Source organism: Cyprinus carpio, chromosome A25, assembly GCF_018340385.1.
Source record: "Cyprinus carpio isolate SPL01 chromosome A25, ASM1834038v1, whole genome shotgun sequence".
NCBI classification, from domain to species: domain Eukaryota; kingdom Metazoa; phylum Chordata; class Actinopteri; order Cypriniformes; family Cyprinidae; genus Cyprinus; species Cyprinus carpio.
Window position 1 is genome coordinate 13,508,107 of NC_056596.1, and position 25,036 is coordinate 13,533,142.

At 38.4% G+C, this 25,036-nt stretch overlaps 1 protein-coding gene across 1 annotated transcript in view; it reads right to left on the reverse strand.

Annotated features, from left to right (window-relative positions):
• The window catches only part of LOC109108875 (S phase cyclin A-associated protein in the endoplasmic reticulum-like), a 98,933-nt gene that overhangs the window by 54,778 nt on the left and 19,119 nt on the right, over positions 1–25,036 (reverse strand). The window contains exons 7-20 of the mRNA XM_042715923.1: positions 24,199–24,326; positions 23,860–24,101; positions 22,607–22,933; positions 20,285–20,452; positions 20,092–20,158; positions 19,786–19,903; positions 17,970–18,081; positions 17,478–17,618; positions 17,164–17,319; positions 16,937–17,090; positions 16,681–16,705; positions 16,007–16,121; positions 13,599–13,715; positions 5,003–5,088 (exon numbers count right to left, since the gene is read on the reverse strand). Coding sequence (XP_042571857.1) covers positions 5,003–5,088; positions 13,599–13,715; positions 16,007–16,121; positions 16,681–16,705; positions 16,937–17,090; positions 17,164–17,319; positions 17,478–17,618; positions 17,970–18,081; positions 19,786–19,903; positions 20,092–20,158; positions 20,285–20,452; positions 22,607–22,933; positions 23,860–24,101; positions 24,199–24,326 — 1,956 coding nt within the window. The remainder of the gene's footprint in view (positions 1–5,002; positions 5,089–13,598; positions 13,716–16,006; positions 16,122–16,680; positions 16,706–16,936; positions 17,091–17,163; positions 17,320–17,477; positions 17,619–17,969; positions 18,082–19,785; positions 19,904–20,091; positions 20,159–20,284; positions 20,453–22,606; positions 22,934–23,859; positions 24,102–24,198; positions 24,327–25,036) is intronic.

The window sequence follows — 25,036 nt, forward strand, 5'->3', positions numbered from 1 at the left end:
AGACTGTGAACAGTACCTGGCCTCGTCCTCATCCTCCAGATTACAATATTCCTCTCTGACAGCTTTATGCCTGTACGGGTTAAACAGAGGGGCAATCGCCGGACCATCAATCTCTGAACACGGCAGGCCCCATTAAACGGGCCGGGCACCATAAATATTAGTAACCAGCTATAAGTGGGGGGGGGGGCAGCTACAAAGCTACAATGCAGAGCTAATCATCAATTCATCACGATGTGCCCCACTATTCACCTCCACCCACGCTGGACGCAGACGGCCCCCTCCCCCAATCGACTGTAAAACCGTCAATGCTTTCCGACGGATAAAAAAAAAGAAAACAAATACAGTGTATCCGTTTTAAATGTGCTATGGGAGGCTCAGGCGTTCTGCACTCCCAATTTTATTTAATATTGGATTTGAGAGGCTCTCAATCAAATGGAAGACAATTTGACTGATGATGAATAAAAGGACGAGGAAAAGGGAGGGAAAATGTGACCTGTGGAACATATCCACCAAGAGGAATGAGGCTGGATCCATCTATAAATTCAGCAAACGTATATAAGAGGTTATATGTGGAATAAATATTGGATACATCCTGAGATTAAAAAGATTTACATGCACCTGATGGTAAATAAAGGTCTGAGGTAAGCAGGGTCCAAGTGTCTTAAAGTTGAAACTATCAGAGCTGCAGTCTAGTGGTTGCCGCTCATGCTCAGACACACTGGTCCTGTTCCAAATGAAACACTTGATGTGGACTTGTCATTTAATAGCCTTAACTCGCAAGTATCCCTGAAGTCCACAAGACTGTACAGTGTCCCATGTGTTTTATGATTCAGAAGAGTGCCTATTGTGACTGCTAGGTGTCCTTGATGTTGCATTTGGCAGAGATTGCACTTAATGCTGCATAAACTATTGAGTAGTCCTCTGCTATAATGGCACCAAAATGCAGACACAAAGGACAGCGGCAAGAATCCTGCACTTGGTGACCTTGCATACTTGTGACAATGTGCATTGCACAAGAGCACAGGGTGTTCCCATTAAGAAGGTTTCTTGGTGAATACCCACTGAGAAGATTTCTTTGAGCCCTTTCTTGGCAACTATACACCCTTGATGCACAAAGCCTGCAATTTACAGCACACAACTACACAACAGCCCAAGAATCACCAAGGCACCAACATGACGACTCAAGAGGAACTTGCACATTTGTGTCCTTTGTGGCCGATATGCACCTTTTGCCCAAATCTGCAGTAGAGGTGGCGGAAAGGGTCAAAAGGCCACACTTGATGTGAACTTGAAGAATTGTGGTCTCCACCACACTGACCGTTCCATGGGGTATCCCATTTTTCATGTTCCCTCTTTGAATTCACAATAGACAACTTTCCGGCAGTCTGTGTGGCATTATGTTACCAAAGGAGCAAGGACCGCAAGTGTTGAGAACTGTACTTCCGTTACAGAGCAACTGGTACTCCTTTGGCAAAAATAAACACAAAAAAAGGACTAAGACCCCACAAACTTGGCAAACCTGTGCTCAGGTTTATTGAAGCCCTCACTGCAAGATCATCCCGTGTTTTCTTGCAGCTCCTCCACTCCCTCCTTCTCTTTCCTACCTACCTCACTGACTCTACTCTAGGGAACTGTTTTCTGTATTTGTGAGTAAAGCGAAGGCCTCTGGGAGTGCAAAACAGGGCGTCTTTTGTGTGCCGCCCCTCTGAGGTAGACCAACACACAGAGAGCACTTTTCTCAAGCCTGGGGAAAAGACAAGCAATGCAACCAGCCAAACATCATAAACGAGAGAAAGGGCCATCTGAGAGAGAAGGAAAGAGTTAAGAACGAGAGTCTCTGAAAGTTTAAAGCCTACATCCAATGCTGATACGGGCAGACATGCTACTTTCATGGTAATTAAAACCACACATGTTTGCACATGAAGAACAAGCCATATATTTGAAGAATAAATCAGGGTCCAGCTAAGGAAATTAAACAGCCTTTTTCCATGCCACGGCTGTGATGGGGACTGAGCGGACTTAACAATGACACTGAGGGACAGGGCAACCTGGGAGGGCTGAGAAAAGCTCTCTAGCGTTTTACAAACGCCACACTGTGCTCCTATAAAACGGCTCATTTCCACCCTGTGGTGGAGTCGCCAACCTCAGCAACCCAGGGCTGTGGGCGGCCGTGATTTATGAGCGTGTAGCGCCTGTTCTCTCCCTTTCATTCTTTCCTCCTCACCCTCTTTCCCTCACCGTGTGAGTGTTGCAGGGCTCAGCACAGGAGTGACAGAGAACAGAGGAGGCTCATGTTGTCACTCTCCCAGCCAAAGCTCAGAGCTGTTTTCTGCCCTCTGAGCTACCTCTGTATTAATGAGCTCAGAAGGAGAGCAGACTGCCGGTCTCCTCTGCACTGTAAGGTAAGAAACTGTTAGTAGACATCACATAGAGAAAGAGCGAGAGAGAGAGAGCGCCTACAAATTACAATTACTGTAAAGCCACCACTAGGGATGTAGCAAACATTATAACTTACAAAAATCAAATCTTGATAATTGCATCACATTTTGTCGAAATTTCAGTATAACATACAAAAGCCGAAATGTTATTACACATTAATGAAAGCAGAAACTTCATTACAAGTGCAATCAAAATGATTAAACATTGTAGGTTAATGAGATTTCAGGATTCATAAGTCAATGTTGAAATTATGACAACTTACAAATATTGTCATGTACCAGGCAGCAATTATTACAACTTACAAATGCAGAAATTTCATAACAATACCAAAAATAAACAACTTAAATTTCAACTAGCAAAAACAGAACTTACATAAAAATGTTGTGCATTGATGAAGTTACAGTACAACTTATAAATACAATAATTATGTAAGGAATAATTGACGATGGGCTGTAGAATTATTAGAAACATTTTGTAATAACTCAACAGACCGGAGTCAATTATTCCGCTTATACTACGGGTACCACACCTCAAATATTGTTCAGATGATGCATTTCAAAACATTCATCAGGTAATTGTCCTTAAAACGCTCTTGTGTGTAGGATTCATTTCTTATGCGTCTCATCGCATGCTGCAGTTGCTAATTCCAAAATGTAATTTTAGAAATAGTAATAATTACCGGAGTCTGTGCGTCTTACATACGTGTGTGTGTTTTGGCAGCAGTGTCTCTACTAACAAAAGAGTTTGGCAGCAGTGTCTCTACTAATAGTGAAACTGTTCATCTGTTCATGTATGTTTGTATGGGAGAGAGAGCGGGAGAAAGAGAGTATGTGCTTCCTGTACATACAGTCATAAAATGTAATTTTGCGGCAAAAACAGAAATAATTTGTCATTTTTTTAATCATGTTGTTTGCTATATTTATTTGATTGGTCAGAGTCGTTGTGGGTTCTGGTTCGTTTGCTGTTGTAGACTGTAAGGACCTTTGAAATAACAGAAATAATTTTGCGAAGTGATATGGACACAAGAAAATCCTAGAAATACTATTTACAAACTTTTAAATAAAAATAAAAATATCATCACTGCACACCTTAGAACATTCGTCAGCCAATCAGATTCAAGCATTCAACAGTACATAGTGTAATAACTTAATTATGTAAACATAATCTACAAATAACTTACAAAAACAAAATGACATTACAATTTACAATGTAGAAATTTAACTACAACTTGCAATAAACTTACAATGATAAAATTATGTTTGAATGTATGCATTTTCTTTATATATAACCGAACTTAAGCGGGGAACACACTACAAGATAAGGGCCGCTCTACAGATTATCTTATCAGATTTAACTGTGGTGTGTGTTAAGAGTGATTCAATCTGCTCAGAATAATGTCGGGGCCACACCGATCTAAAAAACGTAATATCCAACATGTTGAATATTTATGATCAGAAATCCTGACAAACGACAGAAGTATTACTCGCCTCCAGCTCGCGCTGTAACATGTAAAGTCCTGTTCACATTGTCTCCACGACTTCAAACATTTTTTCTTTTTTACTTCTTCAAATTTTCTGTGTAAAAGCATTCCAAACACTATTATCGGCATTTCTTCTTACCTGTTGTCCACCATTTGTTTGCTCCAGAGTCACGTTTGACTGCATGAGATTTTCATTCGTTAAATAGAAGAGTTTTTATCATTATGTTTGTGGTCTCTCATATCTTGAAAATCTGATATCCTCCATATATGGAAAATAATCAACAAAAATTTGAGAAATTCTATGTACAAACTTGTAAATATTTATATGTTTATCCTCCATATATGGAAAATAATCAACAACCATGTTTTATTGCGCTGGAATTAAACAAACACCTTGCCGAACTCACTACATCTATAAGCAGTTGGTGGCAAACTTGCATGGATGTATAAAGTTTCATCAGAAATTCCCAGGGTCTTTATAATTGTACACTGAAAAAACTCCAACCACCTCTGGAGCAGTTAATTCCAATTTATTAGCATTACTGACAAACAACCATACCACATTACCTCTTACACACACATACACACACACACACACAAACAGTTGTGACAGGAGGCAAAATTGATAGTGCCCAGGTCTAGGATCTGACACTGAGACGCGTTCGCTCCTATTTGTTGATTACTATTGATTTTCTTTGATACTTCATTTAAAAATCAATAGTTGGAAGACAGAAAAACAGGCATGCTTTACACATATTTTAACATACTATTGTACACTAGAGAAGCCTTCAGTTTTGGCAGCGTGGTGGCAACCAATTAGGAGAAAAGCTCTTAACAGGTGAAAGTTGGGGTGGGGGGGGGCTCCCAGATCGATTCTCACTTTTTCCTCCCCAATCACAGAGAGTGGCCATAAATTAAGCTCATCAGTGTTGCCGTGCAGACAGCCGGGACGCACATCGCCTCTGCTCTCCATCTCCTTGTCACTCATAAAGCTCTCACAAGCAGCAACACCACGGTTTAGTCACATGGAGGGAGAGAGAGACAGAGATAGAAGAAAGAGAGAGGAGACTGTGATCGAATCACCTTGAGTTCATGCGTGCCCGCAGCTTCTTGGCCTTTTTCCGAGCTTTCTGCCTCTCTTCTCCCTCTTTCGCACTGTCGGAGGGCACTCAGCCACAATTCACAATATCTACTATTTACTATACATGAGTTCCTGTCAAAAAAGAAAAAAGAAAAAAAGAAAATTACATTATATAAATGTTGCTTTCATACTAGAGCAGATTTGTTTGACTACTGTAAAAAGTGTTTCCCAAATATCACTGAGGGTAATATGTAATAAGCATTACAAAGTTTACATTGTTGATGTAACTTGCAATTATAGTTAACACCATAATAACTAATATACTTTTTCAAATAAGCTGATGATGACTGTTGTTGTATTTACATTTCTTAACTTCACCGGCTATTACACCGCAGGAACTTAGAATTCTATAAAAGATTCACTAAATGAAAAAAGATTGCAAATGTTTTTTCTGACTCCCTAATTTTAGTCTTTAAAAGCTAAACCAAAAAACAAAAAAAATAAATAATATATAAAAGATTCACTAAATGAAAAAAGATTGCAAATGTTTTTTCTGACTCCATCTTACAAAATAAGTCTTTAAAAGTTGGTCCTGAAAATAAAAATCATTGATAAAAATCATATCAATACATTAAACTGGACAGACCAAAGACCAAAGTTGGCGCCGCAATATTAATATTTTGGTGGTAAGCTGATGATAATGATGATGACAAAGAGTAAACTAAACTGAACTAATGCATTACATTGCCTTCAGAATAAACAACGCATCATTTTTAAGAGTAATGCAATAACGTAACAATATTTATTAAAGCTAATATTCCCCAGCACAGCTTCTGAATTTGTGTGTTATTTTTGTATTATTTATATAGTATATATTTTTGAATTTAGTATCACTTTTCTATTCAGTTTTCATTTTATTATTATTTAACAATGCATTTTTTTATAGCTTTACTAATTTTTATTTAAGCTTAGTTTTAGTAATTTTAGTACCTCAACTTTTCATTTATTTTAGTTTTTATGTAATAAGTACATTTTAGTTCAGCTTTCATTTAGAGGAAATGATTTTTAATAGTTTTACAGTCAGTAACAACACTGCACCAACAACTTGAGGGCAGAGAGAGGGTAAATAAATCAAATTCGAGTTTGACCTCAAGCAAACATACCAAGTGTGAGAAAGGCATTTATGAATTCAAACCACAAGAAAGACATTAGTATAAAAGACAAGTTTTAAACTTATGAAATTAGGATGCGATGGCTTAATTAGAAAGTTGCAGGTGGTACCAGAGTGAAACCTTCCTTTAACCAGCCCATATTTTGCCAAAATGCACATTAGATTTTCTAAACTCCACAGAGAGACCTCTCAGTTCAAAGCCACGTGCATCCAGAAAAGTCCCTACAGGACAATAGAATGATGACACATGGGTGTGTCAGAACAGAGCGACAAGAGAGGAGATCAAACCTAGCACATGTCCAAAGGCTAGGCTTCAACTCCCACACTACGATGTAAAGTGGAGCACCTTCATTGAAAGACCAGGTGTTAAGCTCTTTGTGTGGCTTGTAGAGTCCTCCTGGCCTCGGCATTGTGCTCCGCAATTATGAAGGCATCTCCTCCACTCGCTGCTGGCATTTAGGCGGCGGAAGTGCTGAGGGGGGAGAGAGGTATAGCTTTCTGTCTCTTTCTGATGATGCCGATATTTCCATGGGAAGAAAGACGGATGTAACTCAATTTCGGACGACGTGATGCATGTGCCAGAAAGCAATTATCCAATTATCCTGTCATCCGGCACCTTGGAGGATGGGAGCAGCGGGTGAGATAGATAAGAGTTCCCACTCTGAGTCGATACCTCAGAGGCTGTATGCTTACAGAGGATGGGGGCCAAAAACCTACAAATAATTAGTACAACTGTTTTTTGCAATGTAATAATAAAAACACATTTACACAATTTAAAACTAAAGCTACATTGACATTAGTGAAATTTCACTATTGTCAATCATTCAGCAATGCATCAAGCACAAAAGTAACTTGCAAACCAAGCAGCTTCCTGTTGGCCAAAGCAGCAAATTCTGCAAAGCTGCATGGGAAAATCTTTCAAACTCTCATGGAATTCTTATTCACGTAAATTACTGTAAATGTGGCTGCACCTTAACAGACAATGTTATTGCTGCTTGCCTTCATCCAGCATATATATACATTAATCAGATTATTACTGGCCTCAGTCCACCATTGTTTCACCGCCGGAGCAGATGTAGACAAGAATGACTCCTAAGCGATCGAGGTGTTCTGTTGTTGGATGTAATAATGAACATAGCAGTCGTCATTTACTCCCGACATCTGAGTCGCTGAAGACACAGTGGATTACGTTTGCTTTTGAAGAGAACGCGCCCCGCGATCTTTATAAATGCGTTTATGTTTGCGTGAATCATCCAGCTTCACCTACAGAAGAATGTTTATTAAAGAATCTTTGCAAATCACCTTTCCTAATAATGTGCTAATTAGCAAGTTTCACGATGAAAAGTAAACACTAAAGTAAACAGTCCCTCAGAAAGCAGCTCGGAAGAGAGGGGCGTGGTCCGCAGAGCTCATTAACATTTAAAGGAACATGCTACAAAACGGCTTGCTCTGAAAAGAGCTGTTTTTGACAGGGCAAAAAATGTGTTTTTTACACTACCATTGAGAAATTTTAACCAAACTATGCTACAGACTTTTCATTAAGACCCTAAAGAATCATATCACCCCATATGTGGAAAATGGCCATCCGATGACCCCTTTAAATGTGCAGCAATATAGTAGGCCAGCATCATCCTGTCATGGTCAACATCCTTCAAATTTCATTTCATTTCATAATGTATTGAAGAAAAAAAAAAACAGGCATGTTGATCTACCAGTCACATTTCTTTCGAATCTTGAACACTCCTCATGTGTTTGCATAATGATGCAACAGTAAATGACCAAACATGTCCTCATAAAAGTTCACAATGTTGTTGCAGATGAAATATAATGTGATACTGGATAACATTAAGTAAATATTTTTTCTATCACTCAAAACCCTAAACCTCTATGCTATGTTTGTAGTTATTAAACACTTTTTATTTGTGTTTATAGCTCGGTTTAATCGAATCCTCATCTAAAGCACATTATTGAGGGCAATGTTTCTACAGTGTGCATATATCTGCACTTCAAATTTCACTGTAAACCATCTGGGTATCTTTGAGACACTCATTTCAGCATTCTATGTTTGGGACACGCTAATTCTAATTTCAAAGACTATTTAGCACAGACAGAATGCGAATTGGGATGCAGCATTAGTGTTCTTTTTTCCGGTCCATACAATGACAGTCAATGGGGTCCAAAAATGATTGAGAAGAAAGAAGAAATTTAGAGAGTCATACAGGTTTGCTGTGACATGAGGGTGAGTAAATGATCCCAGAATGTTCTTCTTTACTTTTTTTTTTGGGTGAACTATCCCTTTAAGATAAAATGTTTTATCATCTATGTCAGATCAGTGTTATTTATGCCAGGGGCCAACAGTTAGGAATGAGTTATGTACTCAATATTTAGGGATTTGTTTGGAGAGTACAGCATATCTGAATAAACATCGTCTCTCAGTTTCTTCCAACAGCCCTTCCTGAGGTTGAACAATAACGAAGTTTTAACGACCACAGCCTTGAATGCTTGACACCTGTCCTTAATGAATTACTTTGAGACAAATGTGACAAATTACCTCATGGCCCTCCGTTTGAAATCTGTACATTTGCATCATATAGGGTTTCAAGTGGACGAGTTATTGTGTGTGGGCTGGACGGGGCGTCCCCCACGAGTCCCTGGGGACCAGGAGTCGACCCTGCAGTCATAACCATTGCCTCCCTGTGGCCAGAGAGGCATCTGTTGAGTAATCTCTCTGAAAGGCGATCCAGTTCGTCTGCGGTTCACTTAATGGGATTGTTTCTGTAACACCTCAAAGACGTGCACCATCTTGAGATTATAAAGAGGGGTTTGGAGGAGAGGGGAGCACCACAAAAACAGATCTGTGAGGAGATCAGGACTGGAGCTAAGCTGCTAATGTGCGAGTGAAGCGAAGAATGGAAAACCATTATGGCAACAGTCAACAGATTTTAAGAGGAAATCCTATCGTAATGCCACTGCTCTGGATCTACGCTGACAAAACAAAACTTACCTGAACTAAATTTTCATGTACACTTTTTTAAAAGGGTTTCTGCAGGTTTTATGAAAGTCATTTTAAGACTTTTTAAGACCAAGTAAAGAAAATGTAAGGAATAACTTGAAGGTAACAGTACGTCAATATGGTTGCAACCTCCAACAGATCTCTCTATTAAATTTTAATTGATTTTACAAAAAATGCTTAAGGCTTGAACAGCTCTGCTCACAAACACTAAAATATGGACACTATCTTCTGATACATAAATCAAGATACTTTTACATTTGAGAAGAAAAATGAAAGAAGTCTCGTTTTCGGCAAAATTGATCAAAATTAACGAGTTTATGATTAAAAATAAATGAATAAAAGCTAACGGGCTAAGAAAAATAAACTTAATTCAAAAGGAAAACATGTTTTCATACTCCTCTGACAGATATGTGAACAAACTCACTTAATCTCAGAATACTAGACATCTTCATTTTGCATCTAGATTATAACAAAATTTAAAAAATAATAAATATTTCAATTAGAAAAACAAGAAAAAAAAGAAAAGAAAAGAAATAATATTTTTGCAGTGCATGCAACATTTAATGCCATGACTTTATGAATTTAAGACTTTATACTCTTTGATTTCACTGATTTTTACTACTGATTTAAAAGCTTTTAAATCCTTAATATGTGGAATGGCAAATTAAGACCCCATTTAACACAAATGTGAAATGTAGAAAGTATTTTTCATATTTAGATGATCCAAATGACTCAAGTCTGTGAGAATGTTTTGGCAGGTGGAATAGATCACTTTGATGAACATTAGCACATGAACTCCAAGTATAAGCAATATTAACACTGATGCTGTCCTTAGAATGACATCAAAAATTGATGCTACAGAAAGAGGACAATGTGGCATATGACGACCTATCAAATTCATGGATGGACAGGTGATGGACAGGTGTCCACTTGCACACGGTGATAATAGGAGGCGTGCGAGTGGGATATAAAAAGTGAGAGAAACCAGCCCGTGGGCTTGAACACCCAAAAAAACACAGTTCTTTCTGTGGGGCGTAATGAGAGAGCTCTCAAAACATCACACCTCCGCCGCTGCTCAGGGGCTGTGATGAGGCTCTCACTGTCACACTGATACATGTCCCCATCCTCCACTCTTTTGTGTGACACAAAAGGGCTGCCAAAAGATGGCTTTCCCCCAATGTGAAACAGACAGCTGTTTGTCATTCAGGTACAATGTAAAGACAGGAGGTATAAGGTAACTAACCAGCAACACACACAAAAAAAAAAAAACCCTTGACTTGTCCATCCCTTGCAGGATTACATTCTAACCTCAGATGCATCATTTGACATGATGTCTTTGTTGTAAAAAAAAAAAAAAGGTTCAGAGGAGGACAAACCAATTTTGTTGTGTTAATCATAACGGAAAGGAATATACGGAAATATATTCATATACAACAATAAAAGCATGACATTTAAATTAAGGTTTAATTAATGTAATATTTATATTGTTTTAATAATATAAATTATCATAATTTATAATTTTCAGTTATAATTTTATAATCTCAAAGATAAGTATACGTTTTACAATTTCATGTTTTATTTTATCTTTCTAGAATATTATAATTAAAAGAATATACACACATGTTCACATAAACAATACAAAGTGTATATATGTTTAATATATAATGTGTGCACATACTTTTTATTTGAATAATATTCTAGAAAAATAAGTACACACACACTTTATATTTTTCTAGAATATTATTCAAATAAATAATATATATATATATATATATATATATATATATATATATAAATAAATAATATATTTCTACACATATATTATTTAAAAATATTAATATTTAAACACACACTTTATATTTTTCTAGAATATTATTCAAATAAATAATATATTTCTACACATATATTATTTAAAAATATTAAGCACTGAGATATACATTTATTTTAATGTTTAATATGTGTGTATATACACCTTTTAATAATAAAATATAAAAAAATTGTATACAAATATATGAATCAAGCATATTAAATACTGAGATATACATATATATTTTAATGTTTAATGTGTGAGTAAATACTTTAAATTCTATATTCTAATATTCTATAAAAAATAATCAAATAAAATATTTAAATATTATACATATAATATATAAAGATATTAATATATTAGTAAAATCTAAAATATATTTGTAAATATTAAATACTAGTATATTTTGTTATGTTTATTTAATAATTTTTATATTACTTTGATTACAGTCTCAACACAAGTCTGGCCTTAAATCCAATGTCCCGCATGAGCACTTGTGTGCTAACCACTAGGCTGTGACTCCAACAAGCTGTGTGATATTTTAGCTGGAATAATCAAACCTTCAGCTGTGTTTCTTGATCTGGCGTCAAAGGTTGAGGATAAATAAAACTCTTATGTGTCTAACACAACGTGTCTAGAGCTGCGATATATCACATTAAACCAGAACAGATGACAACCAATAAAGGATAATATAGAGTCCAAGAGGCAATCCAAGTGTCCCGCAGCCGCACTGATCCATTGCTGTTGATAACCGCTGTATTTTCAATTTAACTCCAAGTCTTTTAAATAGCGAAATATGGCTAAATACGAGAATAGACGGAGGCTCTGGACTCGCTTCCGCTGAAAAACTATGTTGTGACCTCTGCACGGTTCAGCCAACCATCTCAGTTTTAATTAAAAATCTTTCATAACGGCAAGAATTATGGAAGTGCCGACTGGAAAATAGTTGGAGGTTGCGTGAATGAAATACTGCGCACCAAAATGAGCAGATACATAAATAAGAAGCACCTGGGTGTCCATGGCAAGACTATCCAAACAAGTCCTGCGGCCAGGTTTGCTTAAAATGTGAACGAATTACCAAAACTGAACATTCAGATATATATTCCTTATGAACTTCTATAGATGAAGGAATATAAACATTGTGTTCTTTTCCAATAAGAACCAAGGACACGGTTATGAACTCTACGACAAATTTACAGTTCAGACACCATGAAGTTTCCAGTTGTGCTAATTTCGCTGACTGTTATTGATCGTGTGGCATAAATCACAGGTAAACGGCGGTTTCCTTTTTTACGTAAAGCAAATGACAGCCGTTTAAAAACTAGTTCCACGTGAACGGTTAATTCAATTAAATACATCAAGCTCCACAATCTAGACAGGACTCATTAAGTCGGCTGCACCTGACGCGTGTCGCACAATTGGGAGCCGTGGTGCGGTGGCTCGGCTGTGTGTTTATCACATTGTCAGGCGGAGAAATAGGTGGCAGCAGCCAAGGCTAATGATTTAGAGGTAGCAGTGGGGGTTTAAATATTACTCGCTGAAAAAAGGTTCGAATGAAGGAGGTCCAGGGGCCAAAGGTGCGACATATAGCACCAACAGTTGTCAGCTGTACAAAGAAGCCCAGTGTGAAAGCCAATCTCATATTGCGGTGAGAGATCCCGCGTTTAACGAGCGGCGTTCAGAGGAAAGGCACTCTGTCAAGCCCAGAGACAAGGCAGGGTGATCTCACCCCATGCCATATACACAAACACTATTAGCGCTGATTCGCTTGTAGCCTTTTACGGTCCCACAAACTAGGGAAAATATGGGAAAGTTGGTGCTGATCCCCTCAACCTTTAAGGATATGAAAAATGATGTGCAAAGTCATAAAATGAAATGCATCCCATAAAAATGAACTTGAATGGAGTGTGTGCGTACTGCTTGTGTGAGAAACATGGGCAAGACTGAAATGATTTACATGAAATACCTCCAAATATACAAATAATGTTTGAAGCTTCCAATAAATTTAATGAGTAATAAATGAAACAATTCATATTGGTGTATGCTAATAATAATAATAATAAGCTCATTTACAATAAAATTGAAGAACTGTATGATAATTGTATGTATAATTTATAATATTATTTATTTAAAAATTAAAAATAAATATAAAATAAGCACATTCAAACCAGAATTATTGTTAATAAAAATATGTACAATAAAAGCAAACTAACATGTATACAATGACGGTAATTAAGAATTTGATTTTTTTGCAGAAAAAAATATTATATTAGATTATTTTTTATGTGAATTAGTTTTAATAAAATTTGTAAAAAAAAAAAAGGATAAAATGTAAATGGAAAAGTTTCAATTTGCCATGTTAAATATTAAAGAGTATTAAATAGTAAATTATTTGTATATTAAAATTGTTTTTAAATTATCATCTAACTAATTTTGCCCTTTTATATATATATATATATATATATATATATATATATATATATATATATATATATATACACACATAAGTCACTTTCATATTTAAAAGTACATGATATGCATACATTTTCATTTGCATTTCTATCAAAACTCTCTCTGGGTTTCTTCTATGTTTTTTATTTAGTGGGGGAGACTCACCACCTCCTCGTCAGACAGCTCCCGCCCTTGAATGCTGCTGCTGTCCCGCACTGCCTGCTGGTGCCCCTTTCCCTTAATGTGACTGAACAGGTGGACCTCAGAGGTGATCTGCAACACAAACACAGAGGTCGGAGATCATTTGAGGCGATTCGCCAAATATAAAGAAACATACCAATCTACAGCACAATACACTTCGGCATCATTCACGGCCTGACAGTTCTCAGGTATCAAGACATATGTTCCAACCCTTTAAAGCTAAACATGATCCCTTGATCCTGACGGACATCTGCAGAGCTGACAGACACCTCTCATAAGAGCCAGAAAATCAGTAAACACTGGTGAATAATAACCAATAACTAAAATGACCAAAGAGCATTGACAGCTCAGTTTTGAATGTATCGGCGCCCCAGGCACTGTTTTTCATCAGTTTGAATATCACCTCTTGAGTTTGTAGGGCAGGTGAGAAACTCAAGAGGTGATGTGACAGCATTTAAGACTCTATTGAATGTCTCTATTATTCATATAATGGTTCTGTTGATCATGAGAAACTGGGGCGGGGTAGCTTAGTGCTAAAAGTTCTGGTAAGCAAAGGCTGAAGGTCCAAATCGCAGAAGGGCTGATCTTGAACTAGTAGTACCATCAAAACATCTCCTTATGTGTTCAACACATGAAAGTCATACATATTACATGAGGATAAATGATAACAGAATTTTTATTTTCGGGTGAACTTTTCCAATAACCGATAAGGTTGTGGGGTTCAAACCCCAGCAAACTTGATCACTATTATACACTGACTCAAGACAGTTAAAGGAATAGTGCTCCCAAAAATCATTTACTCACCTTCATATAGCTCAATAACTGAATAAACTATGACAATTGTCATTTTTGAGGAACTTTTATGATAACCAAAAAGGTTGTGGGTTCAAACCTCAAAAAAAGTGATGAACTATGCACAATTGTGCCCATGATCAAAATGAAAAAAAAAAAAAAAAAAAAAAACAGTTATTTTAACCTTAAAAATGACAAAGATAGTGTGAAATTAATCTATATAACCTGCCTAGAAAGATGTTTTCCAATAACTGAAAGGTTGTGGGTTCGAATCTCAGAAAAGGTGATGCAAGAACTATCCACAATCGTGCCCTTGATCAAAATAACTAAAAAAAAAAAAAAAAAAAAAAAAGCTTTAAAAAGTCAAAGTTAAATAATCTATACAACATGATGGGTAACAATTTTTTAATAATCTTTTTTTTTTTTTGTATTCCATAGAAGTTAGTCAGTTATAAGTGATTGAAATAAAAACAATATAAATATATGAATAAATAAAAATTTTAAAAAGTTTCTTATAATAAAAGGTTGTAGGTTTAAATCCCAGAAAAGGTGATGCAATCACTAATGTGCCCTTGATCAAGACTGATGAGTGAACAGTTCACCCATTAATCATTTACTTACTTTCTTATAATTTAAAAACCTATATGACTTCTGTGAAAAAAAAAAAAAAAAAAAAGATATTCTGAAGAATGTTTCAGCTAGTTTTGTCTATACTACGAAAGTCAATGGAGCCCAAAGTGCCAAAAAAGACTTAAAGGAAATGGGAAAATCTATGCAACTTGAATATTTTTAGTGTTTTATAGAAGAATGTAAGTCACACAGCTTTGAAACGACGTAAGGCTGAGTAAATGATTTTCATTTTTGGTTGAGCTAACCCTTTAACCTCACATTTCTCCAAGAGAACTGAACCTGAAAGGTGCTTTGCATGAAAGTCACCCAAGTGAAAAACCTGTACTAAATTTAAACAGAAAAGTAAAAGTTTTTTCCAATAGCAGGTGAGGACAACAGTATCTGGATGCTTGTGTTGTTTGTCTCCTCAGAGTCCTGGAGTCGAGCCCACACAGGACAATCTGTGTATAATGTCATTAACTAGAGTGCTTCCCGCTGACCTAAAGATGATCTCTGGTGTCAGAGCCTGGCCAAGGTCATCTGACATTTTTAACAAGATTTCATTCTCCCCAGCGCTTAATCTGATGTCAGTTTGAAGCTCCAAGGTGTCTGGCCCCAGTTGCAGTAAAAGCAGGGCGCGTCAGAGATAAATGCGGCCACTCAAAGATTTGTTGCCTGTCACTTGAAAAGCATAATCACGCCCAGCTATTAATCTCCGCCCAGAGTTCATGTTTAATTAATGCAGTTAAATTCTCATTTACATGCATTCTCTATGAAAATCCTCCAAATCACCTTGTAGTCTGTGATTTTTTTTTGTACGCAAAAAATACTGTCCATCCTTGTAGGAATCTTTGCACTCAGATGTTCCTGATCTTGGACTGGGACAGTATTCCTAGTTGGCCCTTAACGCATTAATACCATTCAAAGAGAATTTAGAGAGAATCCCATAATGCAGAACTTACCACAACATTACAGAGTGAGCACTGCTTCTTCCGTTCATAAGGGGTGAGTTTGGGGGCGTAGTCCGTGTTGGCGTGTCTTCCGCTGCTCAGCTCAGCGGCCTTTTCTTTCCTCATGCTGGAAATTTTGACAGACAAGTTTTAGTCTTGTTTTACTTGACAAATACAACACTAACAATCAACAAAACAATTTTATTTTTCAAATAAGCCGACTTTGTTTTGTCCAAGTTACAGTATTTTTCAAAAAAGGGGATAAGACATTAAAAATGGAGACAGAAGGTTACTTATGATGGTTTACCTTCATCTGGATTTTCTTCTGGAGTTCCTCCATGGCTTCCTGCTGAGCCCGTACAGCAAAGAAAAAAACAACAACATTCAAAAAGACATCTCATCAAGCCCATATAGATCTCAAAGTTGTCAATCTATAAAAGGTTTATGTGACCTTTAAATTATCAAACTCATAATCATTAAGAGTTGAAAATATTATTACAATTTAAAATAACAGTTTTCTATTTTAAAAAGGCTATTTAAAAATGTAATTTTTTCTCTGTGATCAGTCTTCAGTGTCACATGATCCTTCAGAAATCATTCTGATATGCTGATTTGCTGCTCAAGAAACATTTCTTATTATTATCAATGTTGAAAACAGTTGTGCTGCTTCATATTTTTGTGGATACAGTGACAAGTTATTTTTCAAGGATTCTTTCATGAATAGAAAGTTTAAAAGAACAGTATTTATTTGAGATAGAAATCTTCTGTAACATAAATGTAAAGCTCCTTTCCTGAATATAAGTATTAAATTAAAAAAAAAATCTATCGTAATGACTGCAAACTTTTGAAAGGTTGTGTATATTTTGGGTTTTGAGTTCTTTGCACTGGTCCTTTCTGTCCTCGAGTTCAGCTGAATCAGGATTCAGGTCTGTTTGGCGGGACGTGATGCTGACCTGGCTCTCTCTCGCGCTGCGTCTTCTCTCGCCCTCTCCTTCTCCTGCCGCTGTTGCTCAATTCTGGCCTCTTGTTCCCGTCTCTTTATCAGAAGCTCCTCCACCCGCGCCTGCCGCTCCGCCTCCAAGGCCCGCTTGCGCTCCTGAAAAATCGCTTAATCATATAGTTACACATTTAGTGCATTAAACAAATAAATAAAAAGAACCAACCTATACCTGAACGGCTTCATCCCTCGCTTGCTTTTCTTCCTGTCTCCGCTGACGTTCCTCCTGCAGCTCATTAAGCCGTTGTTCGTATTCGTTTAGTTTTGCCAGAACGTCATGTCTCTTGTTCTGGGCTTCCAGAGTGTTGATGAACGCGATCTCATTCACCTGCACAAATCACAAACAGAAAAATATTCTCAACACAGAGCTTTCCTTATAAAACATGAACTCCATTTGAACATTTTCTGAGGAAAACATTCAAGTTTGCACTTATTTCACACTTAAGAAAAATGAAACTAATATCCGTTTTAGCCTGGTGAGTTGACCTTGGCCTCCTCTTCTTGTGCTTTCTTCACGATGGCCTGGAGTTGAATCTCTCGCTTGAATTCAGCATGAAGCAGCTTCTCCTCCATCATCTTCCTCCTCTGATCCAACAGCTCCTCTTTCCACTTCCTCACCTCCTTCTCCTGAGACAGAAAGAGACACGCACAAAGATCAAATCCTGACAAAACAGTCTGCAGAAGTCAGACTTGTCAGGGGTGTGAATAAAACATGTTAGTGGTCCACTTCAAGTGCGGATATATAAATACGCAATATTGTCTTAGATCTCACTCCTCCGACAAGAATGGAGTAGAACAAAAACAAACATCTTCTACAGAGTCACCAAAATCAGATTTATGAGTCTCACCAGGAGTGAATCACACTGAACTACTAAAATGGCTGTTAAGTGATTCTTTCAACGTCTATGCGAAAAGGATTTTCCCTCGTGGCCGAGGCGAAATGAGCTGTGTCTACAGGTGTTCAAGGGAAAAACATACCCTTTCCAAAAGTTTCTGCAGCTTGTGGGTCTTCTCGTCTCTCAGTTTGTCTCGGAGCTGCTGAGCTTTGAGTTGTTTCTCTTCATGTTTTTTCTTTGACTCTGCAATGGTTCTGACAACAAACAGCAAAGCCCATTGTCAATATATTTTTAATCGATTTACATGATATGCAGATTAATTAATCATAATAAAAGTATCAAGTGTTAAAGGGATACTCCACCCCAAAATGAAAATTTGTCATTAATCACTTACCCCCATGTCATTCCAAACCCGTAAAAGCTCTGTTCATCTTAGGAACACAATTTAAGATATTTTGGATGAAAACCGGGAGGCCTATGACTGTCCCATAGACTGCCAAGTAAATAACAGTGTCACAGTCCATAAAAGGTATGAAAAGTCATCGTCAGAATATTCCATCTGCCATCAGTGATTCAACCGTAATGTTATGAAGTGACGAGAATACGAGAGTTGTTATTTTTGTTTTCTTTGCCTACAAAAAGTATTCCCGTCGCTTCATATAACCCAGATGGCAGATGGAGTATTCTGATGTCGACTTTCATACCTTTTATGGACCTTGACACTGTTATTTATTTGGCAGTCTATGGGACAGTCACAGGCCTCCCGGTTTTCATCCAAAATATCTTAAATTGTGTTTCGAAGACGAACGAAGCTTTTACGGGTTTGGAACGACATGGGGGTAAGTGATTAATGACTAAATTTTCATTTTGGGGTGGAGTATCCCCCTTTAAAGTATAAATTCACTAATGAATGCCGTCAAATGAAGATCATTCAAAAACATTATTGTGGCAGATGAAAGTCATAACGAAATTCGTGGCATGTTAAAAATCAAACTTAATGATTTGAATGAAAATGGGCATAATGGATTTAATATAATACACTAAATTAACAAATTAAATTGACAGCCCTAAGAATAATGTTTTTACATTTGTGTTTGTGCACAGTGTAACCAGCATCAAGAAATATTATGAAGTGTAGGATCACAATTGTATGGAACTCTATTTCCTCCACAAAATTAAATAATAATAATAATAAAATAAAAAGAGACTTCATATCTCACAATGCTGACTTTATTTCTTACAATCTAAGTTAACATCTCAGAATTTTGATTTCTTTCCTCACGACTTTTTTTTTTTTTTTTAATTGCGAGTTTACATTCTCGTAATTCAGAGAAAGAAGTCAAAACTGCGAGATGAAAACTCACAATTCACAATGAAAAAAAAGGGACTTCATCTCACACAATTCTGAGTTTATTTCTTGGAATTCCGAGTTTTGAGTTAACAATGTCACAATTTTGTTTTCTAGATTGTGAATTTGTTGCAATTCTGACTTTTTTTTTCTTAGAATCTAAGTTACTTTCTCACAATTCTGAGTTTTGAGTCAACGCCTCAGGATTTGATTTATTTTTTCTTTCTTCTTAGAATATCAGTTTACATCTTTTATTTTTGAGAGAGAGAGAGAGAGAAAAAAAGTCAGGATTGCAACAAACTCACAATCAAGAGAAATAAATTCAGAGCTGTGAGACAAAGTTGCAAACTGTTTACAGTTTTTTATTAAGTGGCAGAAACTGGATTCCATTCAATGTCCAATTTCATTTACACAGTATTGTACCACACAATGGTGTGAGTTTGGGGACAGGACTAAAAACTTTTTGCAATTCTGTTCAGATATTACACTTCAACCAGTAATATTACCATTTTAAAGAATCTTTTCTTTGCAAAAAAGATGCAAGCTTTAGAACAAACGGAACGTTCTGTAACATTAATCTGCATGAAAGGGGACTATGTGACTTCGTTACCGTTTACGTGAAGGAGAGGACAGCTTCTCGTGCATGTGAATGCCATGTCCCGGCGGGCGGGCCGGCTCCTCCTCCACTATGTCACCCCAGGAGGTGCTCTGACGCCAGGGCTCTCGAGCTGTCAGAAAAGCAAGTGATGTGATATAGCACATTTACAAGACCGATATCACACTAGTAATTTTGAGATCATCAGCATCCATTTGTGAGTGATGCTTTTTTCATTTCATTTTCCGCCATCAAATAAACAGAATTAACTTATAGACTTATACATACAATTAGCAATGCAGATGTTATTCGCATCATTACCGTCATAATCAGCTAGCATCTCGCTCCAGTCTAAACTCAAGCCACAACTTCCACTCCCGATACTTGCCTTCAAGAGAGCAAAATAAAAATGACACTAAATTCAGAAAACACACATAACAGAGCAAAGACGATTGATCTTGTTATAATTACATCAGCCATATAAACTGATGTAATTGGTTAATCGTTGACTTACAGAGAAGTCGCTCTCGTTGTCGGTCTCCAGTTCGTTGTTCTCCGCTTGGATCTCCCGCGTCAGCTGTTCCTCCTCTGCGATGGCACTTGCGATTGCCTCTTCGTTAGCTTTTTCCAGGCGGTCGGCCAGCTCTTCCTTCTTAGCCAAAACTTCAGCCATGGATTGGGGCTGACAACAGGCACAAAACACTCAGTCACTGAAGTCACCACAAAGAGTGCAATACAGTGCCAAGTTCACCACACCAGGCTTTTGAGTTCATGCCCAGGCAGCACAACTTCAATTAGGACATGGTGCAATCATTTCAGCACTTCATCTGAAATTAGGCTAGACTCAGATTTCTGAAACGCAACCAAATTTGAAATGTTTGCTGAAAGCCTGCACACCACAAAACTTACAAACGCAAAAGATGTTGTTAGAAACTGAACCGAGATCAAACGAAATCATAATACTGGCACACGCCATAAACATAATCAATCACAAAAACCACGCATGGGGAAGCATAACGAAATCATGCAGCACAACCACAATAAGGACGGGGAGATGGGAAGGAGTTCATATTTGGTATGACAGAACAAATTTAAGCAATAAGGTATTAGAGGCCATGTTGTGTTGTGAATATAGTCATGATAAAAGACGTTATTAGTGATTCTACTGCTCTCTACACACATCTGTAGTTCACTTCAGCTAACAAGATGGGTTCATGTTCTCAACAGAGGTTTAAGAAAACGTACAAGGACAACTGAAATCAATTAATTATCGTTGATATATTAAAATACTCTTATCTAAATTAAAATGCTACCCCCACCCACCAAATACAGGGTATCTGCAGGATTTTTACAATCAAATTTAAGACTTAAAGACCTGCACAAAATAAAATTAATACCATATTACGATCTCTTTAAGATGGCCAAAAACCCTGTGCAGCCCATTTTGCAAAATGCCATCAGGTGACTCTAGTGTTCTGGAGAATAGTTACCTGTAGGCAGAAGGGGTTTATTCCAATTTTAGGGTGGTAACAAAGGGGGGATTTGTTGAGGGGCACATTCCTTCCACGGGTGCACCTGTGGGTCTTCATGACTCGTGATGACTGCTAAATTGGCAAAATATTTTGGAAAAAGTATCCTACCCACTGCCATCAGAGGCCACAACACTTGACCCCCGCTTTCAGAACCTGATGAGTGAACAGTATGCCGAGTGCCAATTTCAGACGGCCGTGGGAGAAGATGGAGACGCCCGGAGCTGCACTGATGTCAGTGTCAGACGTCATGCTAACGAGCATAATAAGAGCTGGATTTCTCTCAACAGCACGCCTGCTGGTCTTAGACCTGGAGTCTAAACAGAGCAGGGCTTATCTGACCCACCCAGAGAGGTGGTGTCTGGGCCTCGGAAGCAATGATTCCGGATTCCGACACGACTGAGATTGCGCTCCTGTCTGGGCGTTTAAACCTCATCCATCTCCATTGTTTCAGACTGGGTTTTGTACAGAGGCCAACACCCGTTGAGTAATGGAAGCCGGTAGCTCACAGAAAATGCTGTGGGTCTAGCCTTAATTAACCCCTTGGAGGTTTCTTTTATAAGAGCGAGACAGGAGTGAAGCAGAATGCCAAAACAGGAGTCGCCGTCTCACTTCTACAGCCATCCTATCTGAAGAAAAGCCATTTGGCCAACATCTGTAGGTCAAGTAGTTAAACCAATAAATAGACTTGAACTTCAAGCAAAAAAGGTAGTTGGTTGCTGGACAGAAATTTGATTATTGTACTTGTTCTAATCTGGACTAAAGTTGTCACCCCTTTTCCAAAAAAATCCGTCCCTGTTCTGTGCAGAACAAGGGAGGTTGTTGTGATCTGAAAGAAGTGGCAACAAAACTATTAATTTTTTAAATAGGAACCTCCAAAATAATTGGTCGGAGGGGCTCAGGTTTGTGAGGGAGATCTGCACCAGGAACAGCCCCTTTTGCTGGAAAAGGGGCATGTGTAGTGGCATCTTTGAATGTAGCAAGATTTTGGGAGGTCAAGGCTCAAAGGGAGGTCAAGGTCAATGACAGCCCATGGGGAAAAAACCAGTCAGGTTGTCTGACTGGTGCAGGGGACACTTGACAATCCTAAAATAAAAACTTGAGCAACTGTGGCAACTCTCTATAAACACTGGGCCTTCCTGTTCTCTACTCGCAGTGATACTAGTTCAACCGTCAGCACGCACATACATATACTTGCTGAGAGAAAGGAGGAGGGAGGGGGGTAATCCTGCCTCGCCTGGAGGTTTTTGGGATTGACTTTGTTTAGGCGGCAGTCCTGACCCTGGCCTGTGTCTCTCAGCACTCACGGTGGAAAGTTCTGTGGGGTCCAGCATGCTCTCCAGTGTCATCGCTGCCAGGGGAAAGTAGACCGCTGCCTCCGCTTTTGCCGGTGGTGCCGCAACCTTCCACTCCGACCCCTCCATCCCCTGCTCTACTTTGGCTTGCCCAGTACCCTGCTCCTCTGGTTGGGAAAGGGTTACAGGAGGAGGACCTGGATCAGAATCCAAAACAGAGCACTGGGCCTGCGAAGGCGGAGAGGTAGGGGGTGGCGTGGGGTCAGAGGTGGTGGGTGGCGTGTCCTCAGAGGGGGCGCTGAAACTCTGCCCTGGCTCTTCAATATTTTCTGCTGGGGGCTGTGCAATATACACACAGACGGACACACAAATATGAACACAAACATGCATGTCACAGCACTAACTGACGCATCTGTATGACAGACCATTTGGTAGATACGAGAGCAGCAAGAAAACAAACAGAACTAAAGAAACACAAAATGCTAAATAATTACACAATATCATGCATTTCAAAACAAACATGTAGCATACCAAGAATTGTACAATCAAAAACCACAAACATGCAAACAAAAGCCATTTTGAGTGACCACAGTCTCAACTACATTCTCTGTTCAAAAACCTAGTAAGCTTGCATACAGAGGCAGCATTTCAAGACAAGGCTCTGGATGTGAAGGCTGTTCCATAAGGTAGGCAACTTAATTTTGTTGCTTCCTAATAAATTTTGGCCAAATTCTAGGGTGGCATCAAATGCTCTTTGGAGAAAACAATACCACATTGCACTGTAACAAGCTTAGTGAAAAAAATGTTTTATTTAATGTATCACGATGTGATATTTAATGCCAGTTGGCATACTGTGACATTAGCTTAGCAATATGCCAATGACTTGTAAGAGATGCTGCCTGCAAAGAGCATTCCAAATCAGTCACTAATGATGTTCTATTTCAGTTGGGGTGCTGTTTTAGCAGGCAGGTGCCTATGCAGGAAGTAGATAGTATGGCAGCTCACTAGATTTTGCAACAGAACTATTTGCTATGGCATATTGTCCAAATGTAATCTAGGACATTATATCATCAATACTTAATAAACCTCATTAAATCTGATAAACATGTACAAAATCGATGCTTGAACACTTGATACTGCTTTGTCTGGACAGTGTATCTATGTACACAGTGTGACCAAACAAAAACATTCTGATGTTACAGAGTCTTCATATCTATGCCGGAGCCCTGAATTATTAATGAAGGGAGGCTTGCTGACGTCAGTACCTCTATGACGGAGGTCATTTCCGGCTCTTGGCTCTGCTCTTGGGGTACCGGTTGCTCTTGCTCCCTCACCTCCTGAGATTTTTCCTGGGGTGAGGGCTGGATGTGCTGGTTCTCTTTGTCGCTGTCATCTTTGGGGCTTACATGTGCCAGAACGGGGCTTACCTTGGCCACCATGGTGTTGGAGCGCGGCCTCATGGAGCGCCCACGATGCACAGTCTCCCAGCCCTCTGCATCTTTCTTTGCTAAGGATTGATGGACATAGATATATTCATAACCACAGAAATGCTTAAACATCTGGTTATGAAAACAAATGACTGTCAATAGAGAAGATCCATTCACCTGGTTTTTCAGCAGGGATGTTGACACTTGGGCTGGGAACAGGAAGGGATTGGGAACACTTGACTCGGTCAGCCCAGCTTGGTCCAGTGTGGGACAGACGAGCCACAGCCAGAGTGGGAGGGGGACCCCTGTAAACACACACAAACCATTTAAAACCGAGGTCTCAGATTCAAATGCCCAAGTGGACAGTAGCCAGGTGGTGTTCTTCATCAACAGTCGCACACTTACAACAGATACAAATGTTTTATAGTCATTATTGTTAAATAATAGTCCCCTTCTATGGGTAGTCATCGCAAATGCTCTAGCTATGCATTGTTGCACTGGGTATCCTCAAACACTGCAAGCTAAAATGGAAACTTCAGAACAAGGGCCCTCCGTCTTGATCAATATCCATTTCTTGCAGCATCCAATTACAGTGTAATACAGACATGGATGCCCATGCTTCAGCAGTCTTTAACCACACTTAGATCTGCAACCCCTACAGTCTCAAGCACAGACCTGAGGAGAACCCGGCAAAAATCGCATTAAACAAAACGCTTAGGCTGTTGCGGATTGATTACTCTTTTCCTCCCGGCCTCTGCCAGACGGGCGTAGTCTTTCCGGTCTCGTAGCGAGGCCAAGATATGTATTATATCTGCCATTGATTTCTCCATCTGAGCATTCAGTGGCATTTTAATCGCATTATCAATTGTCTTCCTTTCACACTATCAGTTTAAAAAACAACAACAACAACAACAACTAATGCAGGGAGCCTCAAGTCTTGCTCCTCTGTTAGGAGTTGAGAGTCGCCACAGTTTGCCAACAGAGACGCTGGTGTCAATTAGCATGCTGCGGGCAA